Raw genomic sequence first — 22,698 nt, forward strand, 5'->3', positions numbered from 1 at the left:
TGACTCCTACATGGAATATCAAGACAAACCTGAAGGGTCACAGGTGATTACTAGAATAGGGAAGTAGGAAATACATCAGTGCTCCATCAAAGTATGCTTATTTTGGCAGATTTTCCTCTATTTTCCTCTTGAAACAGTTATCTTTGACTCACTTTTTCCTCTTTCAACTTGATTAAAACTGGTCTTTGCAACAGCAGAGGCAAAAATAATACCACTTGGAAATGCTAGGTCTGTTTCTGCCCTAAGTAAATGTTTTAAAGTTACATTTCACCAATGTAATGTCCACAACAACAGCAGCCATTCTGGAGATTCAGAGTCTTGCTCATTTGGACATATTAAGCCTTTCACCTTCACATTACAACAAGCACAGTGTAAACACCTTCAGTAAAAACAAACTACATAAAGATGTCTTGGCAGACTGCAGACAGAGGCTGGTAAAGGCCTCTTGAGGCCTCAGTAATACATTTAATATACATGCTTTTATTTATTGTATAATACACTATCATCTGTGAAGAGCCTGGAATCAATCCACCATATCATCCAGATGGAACTGCTGCTCTGTGTGTGGTGTCAGTGCTCTCTACTCTCACACTCTGTATATGTTCTGTATGCAAACCACAGGAATGATATGTGGTGCAGGCGGGCTATGATTATCCATCTCCAGCTGTATATGTACCATTCAGACGCATCCTTAATCACCTCTGTATTTAACTACACCCAACAAAATGAACCGCCGGGCCCTCCTTCCTGCTTCGAGGGAAGAGGAATATTTTAAGCATTTCTCAAGATATGCTTATCTGGAGTGACTCGGGATGGATGAACAGCTACTGTGGCGGGTCGATGTCTCACTCAAGGACACTTTGACAGCTATTGCAGAGACATGCTCCTGTGCTTATGGGTGGAAGGGCGAGTACCTGCTGGTGTAACCATAGACAACCAAATACGACATCACAGTCCACAACTGCATCAGCACTGGTAGTTGAAACCACCTGGTGTTGTGTTTGAATCTTAAATATACACACTCTTGGAGCTCTCTTGACAAAAACACAATTTAACATCTGCCCTGCTTAAGTGCCTTTGAGCAAAAGACGCATTATCTTTCCCCACTCCAGGCTGCTGTTCTGGCAACTGAAAATGACCTCTGACCTCTCTGCAGAGGACCGTTTGTACAGATCAAGTGTATCACACGAAAAAAAAAAAAAACCCTGTAGAGTGCATCCAGAGTTTGCTGTCACTACTATCAGTAGAGCCTGTTGCTATTTACACTTGATGGACTGTACCATCAGTCCCGGAGGTGGGGGGGGGTAAGTTCCGGGGAGTTTCCTGCAGGGATGAGCCCCGGTGAGGGAGGGGTGATGGGGGGGGATCGTGAGGTTGGATCCTAATCCTTCAGCCCTTGGCTGTAGCACGGCCTTAGGATAAACTGACATGTAAGCTTTGGACATATGAAAATGCTATTTTGACTTTAGCGATTTTTTATTCATGTTTCTTTTGTTCAGAAGTCGTTTCTATATTAAGGGAATGCCAACTCTGGTAAGACACCATTCATTCTGATTGAATATTTGCTGTGTTGTGCTATTCAGCTTGTTGTTTTGTCAGAGAAATGTGTGTGGGAGTGAGAAATAATGCAGACTGAAATTAAACCTGTGCTGCCATATTTTATTTTTTTCACGTTTCAACTGTTGAAGCGACATCAATATGGAGCAACAATTCTTGTTCATCCATCAGCATGAACATGTATTTAACAAAATCCACATATCTAAATAAATGTTAGAATTTTAGTTAGGCTGCTTGATTAAAGCTGATGTGTAGGGGTGTGTAGGACGGAGGAAACTCTCATGCCAGTTGGAACGTCCTCCATTGCATGTAGGAGGATTCTTCTGTGTTTTTTAAACTGTTATCAGGACATCTTCAGTATAGACTTTATTGATGGCACAGGTATTGGCATGACAATATTGTAAGGGACTTATTTTATCAGGGAACTCTTGCAAACAGTATTTTACTCAGAAACCTGTTCTGGGGAAATGTATGCGACAGGTTAGCAGACAGGTCGTCTCCAGAAATCAGAGGATTGTCTTCTGACCTCTTGAGGTCAAAAAGAGCTGAGATTAAAATGAACCCACTGTTTTTGACGGTTGAGTTATTCAACCAACATATAATTCAGTCTCATGTATCTTTGTTGAATTCTATTTTAAAAAGAAATGCATGTGTTTCACTTGCTATCTCTGGTCTTGGTGAAAATCAAATTTCTTACCCTTTCGCTTAAGTAGAGCCCTGGTGGTGCCAGCTGGCAGACAAGGTCAGCCATTATTGTGGAAATCAGGCTATACAGGTACAGTGATATCACCAAATGCAATATTGTAATTTTCATGCAAGTACAAACATGTTTCTATCAACTACAAAAGTGTTCAGGTGCAAGAACGGCATTATTTCCCCATGTGTATCAGAACAGCTGTAGTTGTAGTGAGACCTTTTTCTTTCAATCAGATCACTTGGTTGGGTTCCAGGTTCAGTACAGACAAAGAGCGCAATCAAAGCAGACTGAGAGACAGAAACCAATGGCACAAACTGTGCAGGCATGATGGAGTCACCCTGGGGGGCTGAGAAAAGACACATCATCCATAAATGAAAAAAGGAAGAAAGAAAAGGGATCAAAATGACAAAATGCAAAATTCATGTGTCACAATTACTAAATCTGAATCAAGAAAACTAATTATAACCCTGACTGTGGCGGAACATTAATACAAGTCTGTGAAAAGCTATGGGTTGGGGAGTTCATTAAGGACAGCCTATATCTAAGTCTCTGGATGTGCAGATATGGGTGAAGAAAGTGGATGAATAAACATAGAAACTAGTGCTTACAACTAATTAAAAGGAGCCAGTGCCACACATTCCCACTGCAGCCAGCAGAAGACTGCAGCTGCACTGAGTATGTTCCAGGTGAATAAAAATGAGGCTGGAGGTGGTAAAAGTCTCCAACTGCTGACCCCAGAGCGGCCCGACGGCTGTATCTACTGTGCACGTGTGTGTGTGTGTGTGTGTGTGTGTGTGTGTGTGTGTGTGTGTGTGTGTGTGTGTGGGTGTGTGTGTGGGTGTGTGTTTGCGGTCTGATACAGCACATTAATATGTAACTACACAAGTGTGTGCAGCTACTGTTGCTCTCTGCAGAGCGAGCTACAGAAACTGATGAAGTGAGGACGACAGAGTTTGGCTCAGTCGGACTAATAAATGATCTGAGCGGTAAAAGGTCACTTGTGAAATTGAGATAGCTTTTTTGTAAATTACGCTGCGACCTCTCTGCTTCCTGTTAAAACTCAGTCTCACATTGATTTTCATGATTCAGAGGAGCTCTTTGACTTTTCAACAGTGGGGACGCTCTCAGAGGAATGTAGATCATGACCTATTCAAACCCTGCACGGGTATAAATATTGATTTGACATCTGAGTTAGTGTGTGAGTGTGTGTGTGTGTGTGTGTGTGTGTGTGTGTGTGTGTGTGTGTGTGTGTGTGTGTGTGTGTGTGTGTGTGTGTGTGTGTGTGTGAGTGTGTGTATCGAGGTAAGGAGGGTCAAGTCGATACATTGATAAACACACACACAGTTCGATAAGACAGAAGTGAAAGTATGTAGAGGAAGGGAGACGGGGGAGGAAAGAGTGTGTACAGGCAGGCTAACTGTTACGTAAGCGCCAGCTGTGTGTGTAAAGGCTGCAGCAGGATGATGAAAGCAACACCGCTTCCCTCAACCAGACTGAGCATCCACCCTCTCACACTCTCTCCTGAGCTGTTCATGTATTATTCACGTTACTGACGGAAACAGCGTGAAAAGTTTGGTTGATTGTGATAACATCAGTACTGCGATCCAGCTCGTTACGCCAGGAAACTGATTCATGCACACTTTTTAAACACGACTTTGGGTTTTTTTTTTTTTTTAACAGTGCAGTACCACATCCAAGAGCAGCTCAAACCTTTCAGTGCTTCAGTCCAGACTCTTTAATCCACCTCCTCTATCAGTCACCTCTACGACTTTCGTGCTGAAACAATAATGTGAGGCAACAAGGGCGAAATGAAAAAAATCTGCAGTCTTAATCTGGATTAAATTACAGTGTTCGTCATCCTGGCTCCAAACCAGAACAGGCCGACCCAAACCAAACCAACCATCCACTTGTCTGATGAGATGAATACAATTGTTTCCAAATGCAACAAGAGTGAAACCACAGAATAATCAGATTCAGGGGCAAAAATAGATTGAATTAATTTAATGAAATAATAAGTAATAATTCAATTCTATTTAATATCTGTACCACAGCCAAACATAATGTTTCACATATAAAGACTCAGTGCTCTGGAACAATGACAAAACACAGATGTGTTTTCAGTCGGTCCTTTTTCCTTCCAGTCAGTAGTAAGAGCAAAACGTGTTTTAAATGTGACTAGCAGGGTGAAAAAAAATAATTCTCTCACCTGTTTTGAAACTGCATTTCCACCAAACCCTATTCCTGTTTCCTGCAGAGAGGATGCTGTGTTCTTGTTTTCCAAATATACTTGAAGCTAAAAGCTTTACCTTTATTCCTCCTGTTTTCATACAGTTTTGGTTCAGATATACGTGACATGAGTAACACAAACCCAATAAGGTGTCAGATTCCTTTATCAAGAATATAAGAGAGAGTGTTTTGAGATTGCAGTAATAATTACTGGACCAAAAAAGTAACTTTCAGAAGTAGAAGTAAAACATTGTTTTTCTTTCCCAAATCTTGAATTGTTAAAAGTGAAATATGTAACAATTTTCATTGAAATTATACCAAAATGAACTCTAATTCACATCAGAATGTGAAAAACAGTTCCGATGTTTCGACATCAATGTTTTGTGCTGCAAAGATTTATGTTAGCATGCTAACCAGCTAGCCCCAACCCAACCCAGTCTAAAGCTCCAGCAGTGTTCAACACTCCCTTGGTTCTCCAAAATCCTAGTCTGGAGTGCTAGCTGCACAGCTAACTGTGCTAAATAGCTCAATTAGCAGCAATTAGCAGCAGTTAGCAGTTACTCATGTTATAGGTTGATGATAATAACATAATACATTTGGTTGTCTTGCTGCTGCAGCCTCACTTGGTCGTGTATGACCGACACCCAATAGTGGCTACTGTTAAAATCCTTTTGATAGAGGATGTCTTTTTACCACTAAAGTGAAATTTCCTCTATAAACTTTAAATTTAAAAGCCACGTAGCTTGCTCAGGATGCTCTTAAGCAAGGCACCAAGGACTGCATTTGTCCTGAGAATCTGCCAATCAACATGTAAATCAGTCGCAGCAGAGAGAAGCAGAAACTAAAAAAGGCTTCTCTGAGCACACAGACTGGACTTAAGAAAGTTACCAGTTTGACAGTGTTACACTGAAATGAGTCATCTGGTACTTGTTCTGCATCTTTGTTGTTTTTCACAAACATTTCTAGAATACATCATCATTTGTTATCTCTGTATTACAGAGGATCCTGCCTCAGGCTAACAGTTGCTTGATTGTGTGAGAATATGCCTCTGACTTCTCTTTTAACCATGCCAGTAATGTGTGTGACAGCCAGTTAAATTCCAAAAATACAATGTAATGTCTTTACTTCCTTCTATTGGTGCCTCTGGTCTATGAAGGCTGCGGAAATCAAGACAGATCTGAATGTGTCATTGTTGCAGCAGTGCTATGTGATGGATCAAAATGGCGTCAGAGCATTTGAGCGGGGAGACGAGATTATCTGGTTCTGTGGAAGGACACGCAGCCTGCGAGAGAGACAGACAGAGAGTCCTCATGTGCTCCTCCCTGCCTCATGACATTTTTAATCTATGACTAGAATAGGAATTTGCATTTAGTTAGACTTGTCCTTTTTAATGTGTAATAAATTCTATGAAAAGAACAAAGAAATATGTCGCCCTTCTTCTGTACATGACACATTGTAGGGAGGTTATACACTTTTAGATTGCCTCTCAGTTTTCAAATACTTTGTCCTTGGTTCCAGGTCAAAGGTCATGATGAGCTTTAATGTAGTTATAATATGGATGAAGCCCTCTGAGACTGTAATCATGACGTGATTGTCAGGTCACAAGCCATCCCAAATGGATCCGCTGCATAGCAACGTCTCTGTCCAAAGATGCATCATTCTTTGCTGTTATGCTGACAACAGTATTTCTTATGTGTTGTTTGCATTGTGTTTTAGGTTCAGCATGCAGCACGGTGCAAATCAAGGAAGGCAATAGTCTGTCAACGCAGCTGCTGAGGCCTTAAATTTGAGAAGTGAGATTCCTCAGAAGATCGAGCCACAGACTACCTGAAGTTTTCTTCCTGGAATCCAGGAGCAGCAACACTGAGAGCTCTTCACAGCTCCTTCGGGAGGATTATGCCATTATAGCTGACAACTTGAGCTTCCTCAGACGGCTACAAGGCAAAGTCAGTCCTGCTCCACTTACACCCGGCAGGAACCATGGATGACCCCTACCACAACAACGTGAACCAGCAGATGACAGAGGGTGGAGAATACACCTACACCCAGGATGGAGGAGGTCAGGATGGCTACCCTTACCAGACGGACTACCCTCCACAGGAGGAGGACGCGGCCAGCGATGCCACCGAGGGCGCAGACGATGATGAGCAGATGTATGAGGGGGAGTACCAGGGCATCCCCCACCCCGACGAGATCAAGGAGGCGCGGCGGGCGGCGCGGCTGGAGGCCAGGAGGAAAGCCCGTCTGGCTGGACAGCAGCAGGAAGAGGAGGAGGAAAACCTTCCGGAGCAGTACGAGACCATCATGGAGGAATGCGGCCACGGACGCTTCCAGTGGATGCTGTTCTTCGTGCTGGGCCTGGCACTGATGGCCGATGGAGTGGATGGCTTCGTAGTTGGCTTCGTCCTGCCCAGTGCTGAGAAGGACATGTGCATATCCAACTCAGACAAAGGATTGTTGGGTAAGTGACACTATAGGGATGGAAGATGAGGTCTCCAATGAGTGTGTGTAGTGAAAATGTACCTGGTTTCAGTATTGCATTCCAAAATAAAAGATCAATACAAAGAAGAAAAAATAGAAAAATACTTACAGTACTTACAATACTTAAGAGTCTAGCAGCTTTAGCAGTGCTTTGGACAAAATGATAACATGAGAATGTCGATGTTAGGCAGGTGTGTTTACCATGTTTAACATCTTATTCTAGTGTGTTAACATCAAGCAGCAACTTGCAGGGCAGGAAAAGAAAGGAAAAATACACAGAAGTGTCAAAAAAAAGTGTGAGCAACCTGTCAGCAACATTCGGCCCACATCAGCTCCACCAAGTTCCATCTCTTTTCCCGTGTTAGGATAAGGAAGCAGAAACTAGTCTGAGTCACCAAATGTAGATTCCTGGACTAATGCTGCATTCCATTGAAAATGGGAAGTCGACATTTTTGAGTCAGTATTTCCAGCTTCCAGTCTAAAAGCAAAGCAGTGCAACATGGACATGGCCTGCTGCAAACGGGTGCAAGTATGTGAGCTTCACAGCAAATACAGCAGCAATTTTAACAGTTAAAAGAACCTTAACTAAAAATCTAAAAACTAAAAAAGAAGACAGGAGGAACAGGCTCGTAAAGCATGCTCTTAAAGACTTCTACTGAGCACACATTAACTGAATGGAAGTGAAAAGTTGTATTCAGTGCACCTTTTCACAAAACAAACACTATATAAAGTGACAGAGGTTAAAACTTATTGTTAGTCTACTTACAACTCAGAGGTTTTTTTCAGTTTATAGTGCATTGACATGCAGCACAAGCCAGCCCTTGGTCACCTACTTCAGGCAGCCTTCAGCTATCTTCATGTGAATGTGTTACCATCAATACAAACCTCTGAGTTAGCAACCAACATGATAAAAGCGACTGGAAACTCGAGCCCCAATCTGGTTGCTGATGGTACGCTCATAAACAAGCTAGCAGCAGTGTTTTTCTTCCTTTTGCAGGATTTCTGCCATTAATATTACCATGTGCTAAACAAGTTCCCCCTGACACTATTTTGCAGGGGCATTGATGCTTCACCCTGGGTTTACCAACATGCTAAACACAGCCATGAATGTTGAAGAAAGGCAATCAAGCCAGAGCGTTTGTTCCCCAATATCAGAATGAGAACTGGTGCAGCAAAACCTTTCTTGTGTTGTGGTGGTCTAACAGACCTATGGGTGACATCACAGAGACTTTGTCCATATTTAATACAGTCTACCTGCCTGAATGTGATTGAAATGTCATTAATTATGCAAATATAAAAGGTGCAATACGTAAAAATTTTAACTGAAGACATTCAAAACTTTGACAGTATGATGTCTACTTATTATTTTGCAAAGCATTTTTAGCATGCTAACCAGCTAGCCTAGTCTAAAGCGCCAAGCTCCCAATGAGGACTGTTAGCTGCACCACTAACTGAGCTAACTAGCTGACATTAGCTGCAGTTGGCAGCATTTAACGGTTACTCTGGTATTATACTGCCCCCGTTTGTGTTTTTGAGTATGAATTCAACAGGAGGCTTCAAATCAAAATTTTGAGCTGATGATGGCTCCAGAGGAAAAGTAAGGGGATCAGTAGAGTTATCACAATCCCTCCTGAGCGGAACATAAACACGTGTACTGAGTTTTATTAAAATCAAGCCAACGTTTCAACTTCATGCCAAGGGATCACCAAAGTCAATACAATTTACTGTTTTTGTACCATGAATTCCTATACAAATTTCCCAGCCATCCATCCAAAAGACCAACCTGTAGCCAGACATTGCTATCAGCAGAGCCATTCAGCTAGCATGGATAAGAAGAGATAAAACAGAAAAATACAGGCATTGGAAACCTATAAGACTTTGCTAATTACAATCATCCGCGTTGTTTCAAGAATCCAATCTTTACCCAGAAGGGAGGAACTCATCAGTGAAATGGTCTTCTGTTGTGCTTGGCTGGAGTAAAATCCTGCATATGTTTGGCTCTTGATGGCACATGGTTGCAGACCACTGACAGAAATATCCCCCTGCAGCCGCTGGGATGAATTAGGGGGAAAGGCTTGGACCCTTTTCGGCAGATGCAGAAATTATGAACACAACCAACATTGTGTGTAATAATAGACTATGGCTCCACTGTGAGCTGGCACATTGAGTCACCAGATAGTGAGACTTGGAATCAGTACAACAAATGTCTGGGAGTTGCCCTGAGGGACGTATCACCACATGTTAATTGTTTAATTTAGTTAGAAACCACAGAGAGGAATGAGTGTCTGCCTTCAACATACTTTGAATATGACTGTGAAATCAGGATGCTGTTTTCTGTCTTTTCCTTTTTTAGTTGCCTGCACGCTTCACAAATATTGTATCACAACAGCAAACATGCCAAAGAAAAGATACTGCAATTTGTATGCAGCATAGATCCAACTTACTGGGAAATGTACCTTGAAAACGTCTGTTCCTCACTTTCTGTGCCGGCAACTAAACTGCAAATTAAAGCCCCTCACCTTATTTCCCAGGCCTCGTGTGTAGCCAGGCGATGTGGCAGATTGCACATCGCTCATTTCATCTTAACAACGGGCTCCTGGGATGAGGCATTGCAAGAGATTGATGAGAAACCCGGTGGCGATTGTATTCAGTGTGTGTTCCCAGGCTAATATGGAGCATGTTGCAGCAGTCAGAGAGCCTGGCGGCCTGCAGCGCCTGGTGCAGAGCTGTCAGATACGCTTCAGGCCTCTGACAGCCTGTGGTAGCGGGAGGAAGGCCTGGCGAAAATGAAATCACAGCGTCTGTGCGGCGCAGGAGGGGAGCACTGATCATTGGCTGAGAATATGAAGTAGATCTGCAGAATGATCCCATCTGATTCACACTCATGCTCTGTTCACCAGCATCACGGGAGCAGAAATGTGTTTAATCCTAAATCCCCAAACCTCATTGTCTTCGAAAAACCACACAGACTCCCATAGCTTCTGTTAAAGAGAGCAGGATGATTGGTGCACTTACCTTTAATGGTGTTTTTATTGTTTAATCCATAGAGTGAAAATACAAGTAGGTAATAATGGCACAATGCTGGAGACAAAGAAGAGGAAGTTTTAGCATGCATTTCTAGACCAAAACTGAAAATGCAAATAATAATTATAATAATGTAATAATGAAATAAATAATGAAAAGGCCATGGTTACTTGATGCTGCCTTAGTGTTAATAAAGGGATCATGTAGAATATCTTCGGAGCTTGGCACTGATTGCTGTAATATTTGCCAGCCATGTGCAGTTCTGTCATGTCCTTTTGATTCCTGGCAAATTATCCAACTCTTCTGCTTCTTACTCCAAACAAACTGAAGTTGCCGTTGCTTGACATGTAAAATCAGGAAAACATTCTCTTAAACCTAAAGTAGCTAAGACCTTAGTTCAGACATTTAAACAAAAACAACTTTCACTCACTGGCTACAAATTCAGTCTGTAGTGTTTGGTCAATCTGAGACAGATATATAGCTGAACTGACATGGAGCAGATTGCCACTTGAGGGCACCCAAACAAAAACGAAAAATTAATTCACTATCTTATTGATCTTGTGGCAATAGAAAGTCTGGTGATATTTCGTAGTCCACTAAACATGTTGCAGAATTCTCCTGAACATGTGAAGACGACGGGGACGTGGATCTCTCAGCTTCCAGGGACTTGGATTAAGCCGAGCGAGCTGTATAGACATTATAGTAGTTGTCTGACTTCAGTGCTTAAGGAGAATATTGCATCGCTGGTTTCCTGTGAAGCACCTGAAATATTTTGTGTACAATGAAACTTTGCCCCTCTTTCCATCAGCATAGTAGGGAGCAGAAAATGACTGAATTTTCATTTGTCAGGAAACTTATCCTTTAAGCCATTTTGGAAAAATGCTACAGGGTGCCCACTGTTTAGTATTCAGCTCACATGTGCTTGTGCCAGGGAGCTTATTAACTTCTATCGGTAATGAAACAAATGTTGGGTGCAAACTGAAAAGCCTTGCGTGTGTTTAGTACACAGGGTTAGCGCCTCTTTAGATGGAGGATGATGATGATCAGTGTTCTTCATAGAGATGTGCTTAATGCACTAATGGTGCATTCACGTTAATACTGAAAGGAAAAAGGAAAACCCCTCCCTCCCTGTAGGGGTTCAGTGTGCTGTGCTCAAGGACACTTGAACGGGCAGATAGAAGCTTGTTGCTGCAGGGTTTGATCCTGGTCCGGGCCTCCGTCTGAAGGACACGCCTTCAAATCACAAGGCCACCCTGTCAACCTGTCCATGTACATATTCAAGGCATACACATGGCCTTAAGCAACATCTTGGCAATGATATTAGGTGACATGTTAGCCTTGACTCTTAGTCTCCCAGTGCCCTTAGCGGTCTCTTGTTGAATGAGCTGGATGTGCAGGTTGGCGTGTAGAGGGCCTGAGCATTTGGATAGTCTAGTAATCCACAGGGAAGGTGCACACTATGGCTCCACGTGCTGCTAAGCTGCTTAGTCCCACTGTAATTAGAGCTGTGTGTAGTAAAAACACAGAGCAGGCAGGAGGTATGGGTCTGAAGGTTTAAACAACACGGTGGAGAGGATGGCCGATGTTGCAGGTCCTGACGCCGACAGCAGGGGAGGGCATATTACTCTCCCCGGAGACATAAAAAGGAAGCACATAATCATTGTTATCTCCTCGGTGCAGTAATGGGCAGCACAGTTGGTCCCTGTTCAGGGCTGTTGCATTACAAGAAAAAGAAATGGCAGAGTGCACGCTGGGTTTGGGCTCCAGACTGCTGTGACTCAGAGTGAGAATCTGCAGGTAAAATGCCCCCCCCCAAAAAAAAAAACCAGAACGAAAGTTTTGATAACAGCAACACCAACTGGAGCGTCAGATGTGGGTGAAACTTAAAGCAGATTAAACATATAGAGGGTGAGTGTTGAGAAAGTAAAGCACTCTTACATGCTTCAAAATGATTATGACATTTATTTTTAAGTCTTTCCTGGAATCAGTGGAGATATATTTCCTGTCATTATGAATATTGGCAAATGTTGACGCATTCTGCTGAATTACAATCAAGACAGCGAAGACTTCTCTATCCCTCTGTGTTCATACAAGGGTAAAGGGAGCCCCCTTGTGGAGGTCTGGACTCTTGGTCTTGTTTTTCTGTTAATTGCAGATCTACTTGCTCTTCTTTTCAGTGAGATGTGAATGTTTATGTATGCAAATAAATGTATCTGCAGAGCTTAGACTGTGTTACAAGTCTGCATGATAGGGGTAAAACCTGTGACTTGTGTAAAGGTCAAATGCCTCCAAATGAGGTTTGTGTTTGTGTGTGTGTGTGTGTGTGTGTGTGCAGGTCTGCTGGTGTATGTGGCCATGATGGTGGGGGCGCTGGTGTGGGGGGGTCTGTGTGACAAGATGGGGAGGAGGAAGTGTCTGATCTACGTCCTCACCATCGACCTGGTCTTCTCCTTCCTGTCCTGCTTCGCCCAGGGCTACGGCTTCTTCCTCTTCTTCAGGTTCTGCTCCGGCTTTGGGTAAGACACCATTTGCATTCACATTTACAGTCATGTTCACATTTGTCCTCCCTCGATAGGCTTTTATAATGACTGACCTTTTCAATAAATAATCGTTTTAGCGGAAGCAAGCACATCCATAACGTGGGGTGGGGGGATTCACATCCCTGTTTTTGTGTTTGAAGATATTTGTTCCAAAATAAAATAACTGACATTTAAGTAAGATAAGTAGCACTTCCATTAAAACAAACTGTAGACCTGTAGGAACAGCCTGAGGTACAGAGAGGACATTATAGTTCAAGAACAGCAGTCCACTCATTTGTTAGTTAAAATTCCTCATTAATACAACACATTTATATTGCATGCTGCATACAAGGAGATGTCTGCTTATTTACTTCAACAGAGAATTTCTTTATTATACCAATTAAAACAAGCGAACAGTGTTCCTTGCTGGATTCTAATTTGAGTTTTATTGCTGACTTCCTGCTGTCGTCAGCACCTTGTTGCTGTGCACAGATTGATTCTGCAGCTTTCAAAGACACATTTCTTTTGATAATGATTGCAGCCTGTGTGTACCCAGACCTGCAATATTGATGTCTGAGCTTTTTGCTAAGCTGAAAAAAAATACAAGGTCACCAAAATAAAACGTTCAGCTGTTGCTGATTCACCATGATAATGAGCCCCATGTTCGTCATTAACACTTACTTCTGCAGGATACGGGGCCCATTTATGCTGTTTCAAAGACTGCACATCCCCGTACAAGAAGATTTCTCCTCACACTAAAATACATATAAACCTTCTGGTTTTGTTGTCTTGCATGTAGTGTGTACATGGTTATATGTTTCACAGTTTTTAGTCTGTTTGAACCAGTTTAAAGAGTTTAAACTAAGTATTTAATTTAATGTTGTTGGTGTCCCGTAGCTATGTGAATATAATCTTGCCATGATCATGAGCTGAGTGTGCTTTCAGTCCCTGACCAACACTTCCCCTACCATCAGCAGGCCTCAAGCCATCAAACATTCAGTCGATTTTTGGCCCTGATTTGAAGGATATTCTATTCTGATCAGTCCTGCCCCCAGAGCACACTGACCACCAAACACAATCCACAAAGAATTCAGTTGCTGCTAGCCATTCTTCAATATCTCACAAAATGCATTAAAAATGCATTATATCATAAGTATTCAGAACTGGCTGTCCACAATCTGGGTATGAACTCGAAGGTTTTGGCTGCTGGATGAGCTGAGGCAGAGAACATTCACGACATAAAATGTTAGTGTGAACTTTTATACTGAAGTCATGAACCTTCACGCTCGGTTGTTTATCTGCATTCAAAGAAACATTATTTATCTGTTGTACATCACAGCAACAGTTTAACAGTCATTTTAATGGTACAGTGTCTTTCAGTAGTGTAAATGGTCTCTGTCTCAGCCACAAGGTCTGTCAGTTATCCACATGATCAACTGAAGCAGATTAAGATTAGATTAATTAGATTAATGCAGCAGGGGTCAAAGTAACTAGTCATAATAACTACTCAAATTACTGTAATTAAGTCATTGTTTTGATTAATTGTACTTTTAGGAGTATTGTTTTCCAATTTTTCACATTATACTCTTACTTGTACGCAAGGAAATGTGCATCAAACCATGTGATCTACTTCGTTACTTTTAAAATCATTCACAATTTGAATTAATGTCTAAATCGTTCCTCTGCATTTCTGGAGCCAATAAACTGTTCTGACCACAACCCGTCCAGTGAAAACCCTGACATGCAGACAAAATACAGAGGTGTGCTGCAGGTGCAGGTTTGGAGACGTGGCCATGACCACTGAGCAGAACAGAGCAACTGGGAGTAGATCAGACTGAAGACCTGGAGAAACAGAAACCTCTTTAATTGAATGCCTGCTTTTAAAATAAGATACTTGAAGTCGTGGATATATACCAATATCTAACATTTCAAGCACCAGATACCAAAGCAAATGATCCTGTAAATCCTCAGAGGATGCTGGACAGGGTAAAAGTTTTTTGTGAGGAAAAATCAAGCATTACTTTTTTGAGGACTGACATGTTTTTGTGATTCCTCCCCCAGAATTGGCGGCTCCATCCCCATAGTTTACACCTACTTCACCGAGTTCCTGCAGATGGATAAACGTGGGGAACATCTGAGCTGGCTCTGCATGTTCTGGATGCTGGGAGGCCTGTACGCCTCCTTCACTGCCTGGGGGATCATCCCTCACTATGGTACCGCACACACGCGAAACCAAACCAACATACTGATCATTTCACTTTTATTGGAGGAGCATTGATCGGCTGACATGTGGGACTTTTGTCCTCTGGCTAAATTAATTTCTTACATCCTCTTTGTGCTCACTAATGTGCCTCATCTTGAGACATTTTCTCAGCTGCAACCTCCTGAATATGAATAATTCACATCTGCATATGATAACATTTTGCCACCATCAGCAAAATAATTCTAAGTCTAAAATGAGCCCACAGTTGCCTGTCTGTGATTGGCCTCTGAATCCATTTAATGCTTGAAGGACAAATTCTCATGCAAAAATATGTACATTGGTGCATATCATACATTTTTAATATACAAAAGACAACAACAATGATGGGTTTTGTTACACTATGAGTTCAAGATGCCAGAAAGATCGGTACTTAAAATGATAACTTGCTTTTTACTGGATGGTCTTCCAGGCTGGGGCTTCAGCATCGGGACCGAGTTCCAGATGCACAGCTGGAGATTATTTATTTTCGTGTGTCTCTTCCCTGCTCTGGCTGCGCTGGTCGGAATCATCTTCATGCCGGAGAGTCCTCGTTTCCTGCTTGAGGTCAGGTCAAGTGTCTCCAGATTAAAACATGTGAAATTACACATTTATCTGTCCTGCTTCTGTTTCTTAAGAATGGCTGCATAAATTCTGACATATAAGCTCCCTATCTTTATATTTATTATTTAGGCGTACAGTATTAAACATTAAGCTGTGATTGGTTAAAAGTGTTGAGTCATCAGTCACCGCAGCAACATCCCACTGCTGTGCAAAGGTAGCGAAAGGCTGCTAAGGCGCCACCAGGACAGCACCCACCCCTGTTTCTCATCCAGGACATTGTCAGACCTGTAACCACATGTGGTATTGTATTTGTATGTTACAGCAGTGCTGCTCCAACATGTTCGTATCACACACCCCCAAATTATCACACATTCCCCCCATCTGATAAGAGGCAGGCCTCATGGGAACATTGTTACTCAGCCACATCTGGCTTCAGAGCATGTGGGAATCATAAACCCTGAGAGGATTCACAGAACACTTGCGAAATATTGGTTACGTAGACATTTATAGATAAGTTTGTGTGTTGTTTTCAGAATGCCCGTCACGATGAGGCGTGGATGATCCTGCGACAGGTTCATGACACCAACTGGAAGGCGAAGGGGGAGCCAGAGAGAGTCTTCACTGTAAGCGGTTTGATGAAAAAATGAGTGGAAGTAGAGGCTGTTACATCTGATCCTCAGCCGTCATAAATAACAGAAATGATTGCTGTGTTCAACAAGATCTGGCACGTCCTCGCAGGAGCAGCACAGGTGTAATTAATATCATTAACAATGGCTCAGTGCACTTAGGTGTTCAGGTCCTGCTGTTGTACATGCTGGCTTACTGGGGCACTTTAAATCGGATCATTAATGTTATTGGTTACCCCCATGCTTTTCCTACTGTGACGAGTCAATATGTCTGCTGGGGGAAAAAAGCAATTGGAAAAACAGAAATTGGCAGTGACAAAAGATTGTGACTGCAGTTGAAATCAGTGCTGTTAGAGAAAAACTGCACCAGACGTCAGCTTCTTGTGTTAACAATGTCACAAATAGCACATTTGGAAGCTAAAATGAACTAAAATGAACAATGGTTCAATTTTCAGGTTTTAGAGGGACACTTAAATAGAACATGGCCATTGTTAATGTTATTAGCATCAGCTGTTCCTCCTGTGTGTCAGATGAAAGTTCAACATGTTTAAATGCCACATTCATGAAACCCTGTTTTACCAATATGCAATATGTTCTGGATTTCTGTTGGAATGAACACAAAGCTCTGGTTTATGCATCCAAACTCTTTGTGAAGGTGACCAACATTAAGACTCCACAAACTCAGGAGGACGAGTTCATAGAGATCCAGAGCGACACTGGGACGGCCTTCCAGCGCTGGACCGTCCGACACATGACCATGCTGCAACAGGTCTGCATATCAATCCTGCTCTGAAGATACCGGCAGAATACATAGAATAGAGACATGACGTCACAGCCTTCCCAGCAGACCACCACAGAACCATCCATCCATTGTCTGTAACCACTTTATCCCCTTTATGGGGTTGCAGGGTTTTGCTAGAGCAAATCCCAGCTGTCTCTGGGCCGGGCAGGGTCCTCCCTGGACAAGTCTCCAGCTCGTCGCAGGGCACCACCACAGAACCCTATATCAGAAATACCTACCTATAAACCCTAAAACCAAACTACTACCACTACAACTACTGTAACTTAAACCTCGGAGAGCTGGTCCCATGCATTGGGCTGCTCACAAGACTGACAAACTGTCCTTTTGCATAAGTGCTGCTCCCTGTATTCACTGTGATTTTCACCTTTTTAATTACCTTTTCTGTGCCAAGGTGACGGCCATGCTGGTGCTGGAGACGTATGTTGAGCAAGACAATGTAGTTCACTGAGATTTCTTGCACGATACTAAATAGTATTTTACCTACCTAACAACCAACCGTGACTTACTTTTATATGAACAAATATAAAATGTTTGATTGATGGCAGAATTTAAACAGGATCAACAAATGATTTGTGTCCCCCCACTGACTAGTGTACCAGACGTCACCTCTCTATAAAGACTTCACTTTGCGTTTCATTGGACATAAACTGAATGTGTTCAAGTGTTTTCCTCCGCTTTTTCCTTAATACCTCACATATTTAATTCAACTTTCTGTCTGTCTGTATTTTTCAGGTGATGGCTAACATAATGTCACTATCAGCTCCAGAGCTCAGACTGCAGGGCCTCTTCCTGCTGATTGTCTGGTTCTGCTTGGCCTTCAGGTAGGAATTTTTTTAAGGCAGAGCTTAAAACAATTGCTCCTGTTATTCTATTTAGTAATACTGCTCATTTTATGTTATTGTGCTGAGATTTGAATGTTTCCCTGTGCTTCAGTTACCATGGACTGGGAGTGTGGTTCCCCGACATGATCAAATACATGCAGTATGAAGAGTACGAGTCCAAGGTCCGAGTGTTTCACAGAGAGAAGGTCGAACGTTTCCACTTCAACTTCTCTCTGGTCAACCAGATCCACCGCGAGGGAGAGTACATCCATGACAAGTACGTTCCCTCAACACCTCCACCTTCCACCTAGGAAAAGGACATTAGATATCTGAGTCATTTAAAGGTACAATTCACGATTTGTTTGCACTGCTGCGTCATGAGATCTATTTATGTTCCTTCAGGTTTGCAAACATTGAGATTAAGTCTGTGAAGTTTGAGGATTCTCTGTTTGAAAACTGCTACTTTGAGGATGTCAAGTCAACCAACACCTTCTTCGAGAACTGCACCATCAAAAACACGGTCTTCTATAACACAGGTATCCTGCAGAATTATTGATGAATGATTATGATGATAGTAATATGTTTATAGCACTTTCATGCTGCTGGCTCTTTAAGGTTTTGGGATCCATAAACTAAACCAATTAGCAGTGCATAAAATATATATTAAAACATAAAAGCTGCCCTAAAACAGTCATCCTGCTCAAAGCATGAAAACTTTGGCGAAAAACTTATGTTTACTGAGTTCTGTAAGATAAAAACCAATAACTGTGAGCACAGCCTCTTCTTACATCCCTCTGTGCTCTGCAGACCTCTGGCAGGAAAAGTTCAAAGACTGTCGGATGGAGAACACCACCTTCCTCCACCCAAAGAAAGGCTGTCACCTGAACTTCCAGGAGGAGAACGACATTGTCATCTACATGGTCAGCTTCCTGGGCAGTTTGGCTGTGTTGCCTGGCAACATCCTCTCAGCATTGTTCATGGACAAGATAGGAAGAATCAGAATAATAGGTGATATCATCAAGTACAATAACCCTGCAGAGACTGGCCCTTGTGTGCACATCTTGCCAAATCTGAATCTCTATGTCATCGTCCATCTTCCTCTCTAGGTGGTTCTATGTTGGCGTCGTCTGCCTGCACATTCCTGTTGCTGCTAAGTTTCAGTCAAGGGGCTGTTATATGTTGGCAGTGTCTCTTCTATGGGGCCAGTGTGGCGGCCTGGAACGGACTAGAGGTCATTTCTGTGGAACTCTACCCCTCCTCTAAAAGGTAAAGTTCAACTCTGTACCACTAGAAAAAAGGTCAAATAAAAGATTTGCAACTGTGAATAAGCATGACGGGCCTGTCAAGCTTTGACTTTCCTCCACATGTTAAACTGGTGTGCACAGGGCTGGAGTAAGAAAGAGGAGTAGCATGTCAAGCATTTGGCAGGTGGTGTCTTTTTTAGCTTTTAAAACCAAAAACAGACACAAAACATTCTGAAATCCACTGTGTGGCTGCCGTGATGCTCAGCCACTATATCAGGGTTAAAGCTAATATCAGCAAGGTCCTGCACATGATTTGACTAATAGTAGTTCAAAATAACTTAAGTCTAGCTCAGTCAGTGATCATTCTCAAACCTATTTCTATTTTGAAATTAAATGTTTTATTTATGTTGTATTAGTACAAGGAAACTGACTGCATATATATATATATCTTTTCTAGTCTTATCAAACAATCAAAGCACTTATCAACATGTGAGTTAACACATGCATTCACTAACCTTTCTGCAGAGGGACAGCGTTCGGTATCCTGAATGGGATCTGCAAATTTGCGGCCATTATCGCCAGCTTCATCTTTGCAGCCTTCATCGGCATCACCAAGATCATTCCCATCTTCCTGGCCTTCTCCGCCCTCGTCTGCGGAGGTCTGGTAGCTCTAAAGCTGCCTGAAACCCGGGAGAAAATCCTGTCTTGAAAAGCCAAACTCCTGCAGCCTCCAGGCCCCAACCACAGTACAGCTACTGGGAAAGCTTTTTTGGGAAAAGTGTCAGCTTAAACTGAATGGAGAGACAAGGAAGAAAGGCCACGCTGTGCGAGCTGTGTTTATGAGTCTGCAATGGTGATACGATTAAAAATCTTGAAAACCTGTCTGGTTGCCTACGTGAACCTGTGGTTGCTTTCTATTCCCTCTGTAAGCTCCTCAGGCTGCCCAGCATTTCTGTCACATCGTATAGAACCAGTGTTTGTCATTTCGTTTTTATCATTTACTGCCCATCCTCTACTCACACACACACACCCACACACTCCTGTTGTAGTAACATTTATTTTATGTGAGGTTTGTGTAAAAGAAAGATTAATATGAGATGAAATGTGTCTGTACTTGAAAGGTGATGTAGTTCATGTTACCATGTTGTGCTTTGAGTTCATTCCCTGTTGGAAAAAAAGGAAAGAGAGAGGACTTAACGTCATAACTTGGATTAGATTTGAATCCTGTTGTATTCACTGCCAAGGCTCAGCAGCAATATTACTGCTGGTGTTGTTATTCAGACAAAACACTCCTTTCGTTCACCCAGTCTTTATTTATTCTCCACTGTCCTGTGGTGTGTGTAGTCTCTTTAGTTCACATGTTGTTGATTGGTTTTCTCTAGACATAAACCTGGATTGACCATTTTATTAAATGTAGAGCTTTGTTTTTTTTTTTTTGTTTTTTTTTTTTTTATTCAATCCACTGTTGTTCATTTCTCCCAGCTGATCCAAATCTAACCTGAGCAGCCGACTGGATTTTTCTCCTGTTTATTGTCTTGTCCTCGACTATAGAGCTGTGTTCTGTAGGTGGTGATGACGTAGAACCAGAGTCTTACCTTTCACATCTTGCCATGACAAAGTGTAAGGAATTGTTCTGTTTGTCCATTAATTTATTTATTTTTTTCTAAAAGGAGAGAATGACTCTAAACTGTGAGATTAGATGTTTTGATATGATGCTCTTATTTTAACGTTCTGATGACGAACAGTTTACAGAACCTGCTGCATTTCTGACAACATGTGTCAAGATTTCTAAGGAGCATGTTACTTTTTTGGCATGACTGAGCTGTGTGTGTGCGTGTGTGTGTGGTTGTTATCCACATGTCTGTGAATTTACTGAAACACAACAGTCTGACTACCATTACTATATTTGTTGTTGTACATACTGTAGACCTGTGTATATTAGTTGTAAAATAGCTCCGTCATGACTTGAATAAAGCTGAGGGCTTCTGATCCAGTTTCCTGCTCAGTTATGTTTGCAAAATGTTCCAAACATATGAAACAAGTTATACATTTTGAATGAGTTCAGATTTGACTTTAAGACATGCTTTTATTTTTTTAAAATACTGTATGTTTTATGGAGCTACGGTAGACGGTTAGGTTAGGTTAGCTTAGCATTGAGACTGTTAAAGAAGGCAGACAGGTAAGCTAGCTCTGTCCAAATGTAGCACTGAGTTTTGCTTTTAGTACACCTCCAAAGCTAATTTTTGATTCAGGTTGATTACCAGAATGGTGCAAATTCACAGATGTTAACACGCAGACAGAACAGCAGCTGATCAGTTCTGCTGATCAGTTTTTTCAGTCAGAGGCTGAGGTGAACAAAAACACACAACTCAGTTAACTTACAGCTAACTGCTGTTTGCATCTTCATGCAAAATTAAATTTGCGTCTTTCACGCTCTCTCCGAACACACCTTGTATGTCACTAATTGACAACTTTTAGGCTTTTATTTCATTTGATTAATCACACGCAGTGTCAAAATGATGTGGGTATGTGTAACTTTTGCTTACTTTTGGACAGAGGAAAGCTAACTCTGTCCCCAGGTCACCTGTGCTACACTAAGCAGTTGCTGACTACATAGTGTACAGCAGGAATGAGTCAATGCATTTTTGAAGATTTGGGCATTTTTTGAGTCTTCAGTTAAACAGGACAGACAGGACGACATCATGCCCAACACGAACACTCATCTACTAGTTTGTCGTTAGAGGAAGAATGTAGCTGCAAACCTCTGTCACAGTACAACCTGTGGATTGATCAATTAATATCAAAGTGTGTATAGTATCATGTAGTACTAAGCAACAGCACTGTAGTACATTTATAGCAGTTGACATTGAATATACCACCATACCATTAGATTTTTTACTTACTGATTTTATTTACACTTCAAAAATCTTAGAAGCAGCGTTCATCTGTGGAGATAACCTTTTTGAACAAAATGTGTAAGTATCATAAACTTGTGTTTGCCACAGAGCTTATTTTCTGCAATAAACCCAAAACTCAACTGAAAAATCCCAGAAGATTTTTAATTAGGGAACAAGCATGATGCTAACTTCCAGGTTAGCCAACTAAAATACTTCTTATGATTATAATCTCATTTTATTCCAATCAAATACAACATTTAGATGTAAACTGTATTCATTCTGATAATTCTGTCAATCCTAATCTTGTCAATTTTAAACTCTGTCTTAACCTCAGATTGCTTTATGAAATATTATCAAACCACATCACTGATGCACATTACATATCAGGCATGATTAGCAGTGAATAGGAGATGAACATAACTGTCCCCATGCTGGTGGCAGCTGTGTATCAGCGGGTAAGTGAGGTGGGCTTGTAAAAACATGCAGCACACAAGTGTGAGCAAGTGCCGGTAGTTGGAGGATGTGTTTACTCTGGCAGAGGTGTGAAAGACTCTCTGCTGATCTGTCCACCAGGTTTATCTGGATGTCACAATAGAGGGCAGCGAGCAGAGGACACACTCTCTAAGTGATGCTTGAATATGATATAGCTTGACTTGAACAAGATTTGGCCTATCAGTTTAATTTAAATCAGTAATAGATGGATTTTTACTTTTTGAAGGTTCTTTAAATAATTACCAGTTCCTGTTTCCTACTTCAGTTTCACCAGTTTAATTGAGTTGAATTTATCCTGCTGAGTTGCTCTGAGTGCTGCTTTCTTCTGTGAATGTCGCTCTCTTACAATTAGAGGAAATTTACTGTCCACCTCTGGCTGACCCCTCCAGCTCCAGCTATGTTTCACACCTAGGGTGCAGAATCTATCCCCTTCACCAGCCACCTCACTCACTCACACACACACACACACTCACCCACGCAGTCATGTTTCCGTCACTTTGGGGGACATT

The 22,698-nt window shown here is 41.9% G+C and overlaps 1 protein-coding gene and 1 long non-coding RNA gene across 4 annotated transcripts; one reads left to right on the forward strand and one right to left on the reverse strand.

Annotated features, from left to right (window-relative positions):
* The first annotated feature begins 1,439 nt into the window (after positions 1-1,439).
* On the forward strand, positions 1,440-20,789 carry sv2ba (synaptic vesicle glycoprotein 2Ba). Of its 2 annotated transcripts, XM_037094237.1 has the most exons (13): positions 1,440-1,533; positions 6,197-6,941; positions 12,321-12,501; positions 14,566-14,717; positions 15,177-15,310; positions 15,841-15,930; positions 16,589-16,702; positions 17,468-17,556; positions 17,669-17,833; positions 17,959-18,092; positions 18,364-18,564; positions 18,663-18,822; positions 19,326-20,789. In XM_037094237.1, the coding sequence occupies exons 2-13, from the start codon at positions 6,461-6,463 to the stop codon at positions 19,507-19,509; spliced, it is 2,085 nt and encodes a 694-aa protein (XP_036950132.1). In that variant the 5' UTR covers positions 1,440-1,533; positions 6,197-6,460; the 3' UTR covers positions 19,510-20,789. The 2 variants fall into 2 exon arrangements, with proteins under 2 accessions (XP_036950132.1, XP_036950131.1); XM_037094236.1 differs by lacking the exon at positions 1,440-1,533 and having other exon boundaries at positions 5,923-6,941.
* Positions 15,571-18,482, reverse strand: LOC119017531. 2 transcript variants are annotated; one of them, XR_005074461.1, is made up of 3 exons: positions 18,438-18,482; positions 17,673-17,863; positions 15,571-15,928 (listed from the first exon to the last, which is right to left on the reverse strand). It is a non-coding gene; the product is annotated as an uncharacterized LOC119017531 (long non-coding RNA). The 2 variants fall into 2 exon arrangements; XR_005074460.1 differs by having other exon boundaries at positions 18,345-18,461.
* Positions 20,790-22,698: the final 1,909 nt, after the last annotated feature.

Source organism: Acanthopagrus latus, chromosome 4 (genome assembly GCF_904848185.1).
Source record: "Acanthopagrus latus isolate v.2019 chromosome 4, fAcaLat1.1, whole genome shotgun sequence".
Taxonomy (NCBI): Eukaryota; Metazoa; Chordata; class Actinopteri; order Spariformes; family Sparidae; genus Acanthopagrus; species Acanthopagrus latus.

Excerpts from the sequence above, each read along its gene's own strand:
- sv2ba (XM_037094237.1), top strand. The coding sequence starts at position 6,461 with ATGGATGACCCCTACCACAACAACGTGAACCAGCAGATGACAGAGGGT. Across the intron at positions 18,093-18,363 it reads CACGGTCTTCTATAACACAG|ACCTCTGGCAGGAAAAGTTC; the intron begins GTATCCTGCAGA and ends TGTGCTCTGCAG. Across the intron at positions 18,565-18,662 it reads AGGAAGAATCAGAATAATAG|GTGGTTCTATGTTGGCGTCG; the intron begins GTGATATCATCA and ends CTTCCTCTCTAG.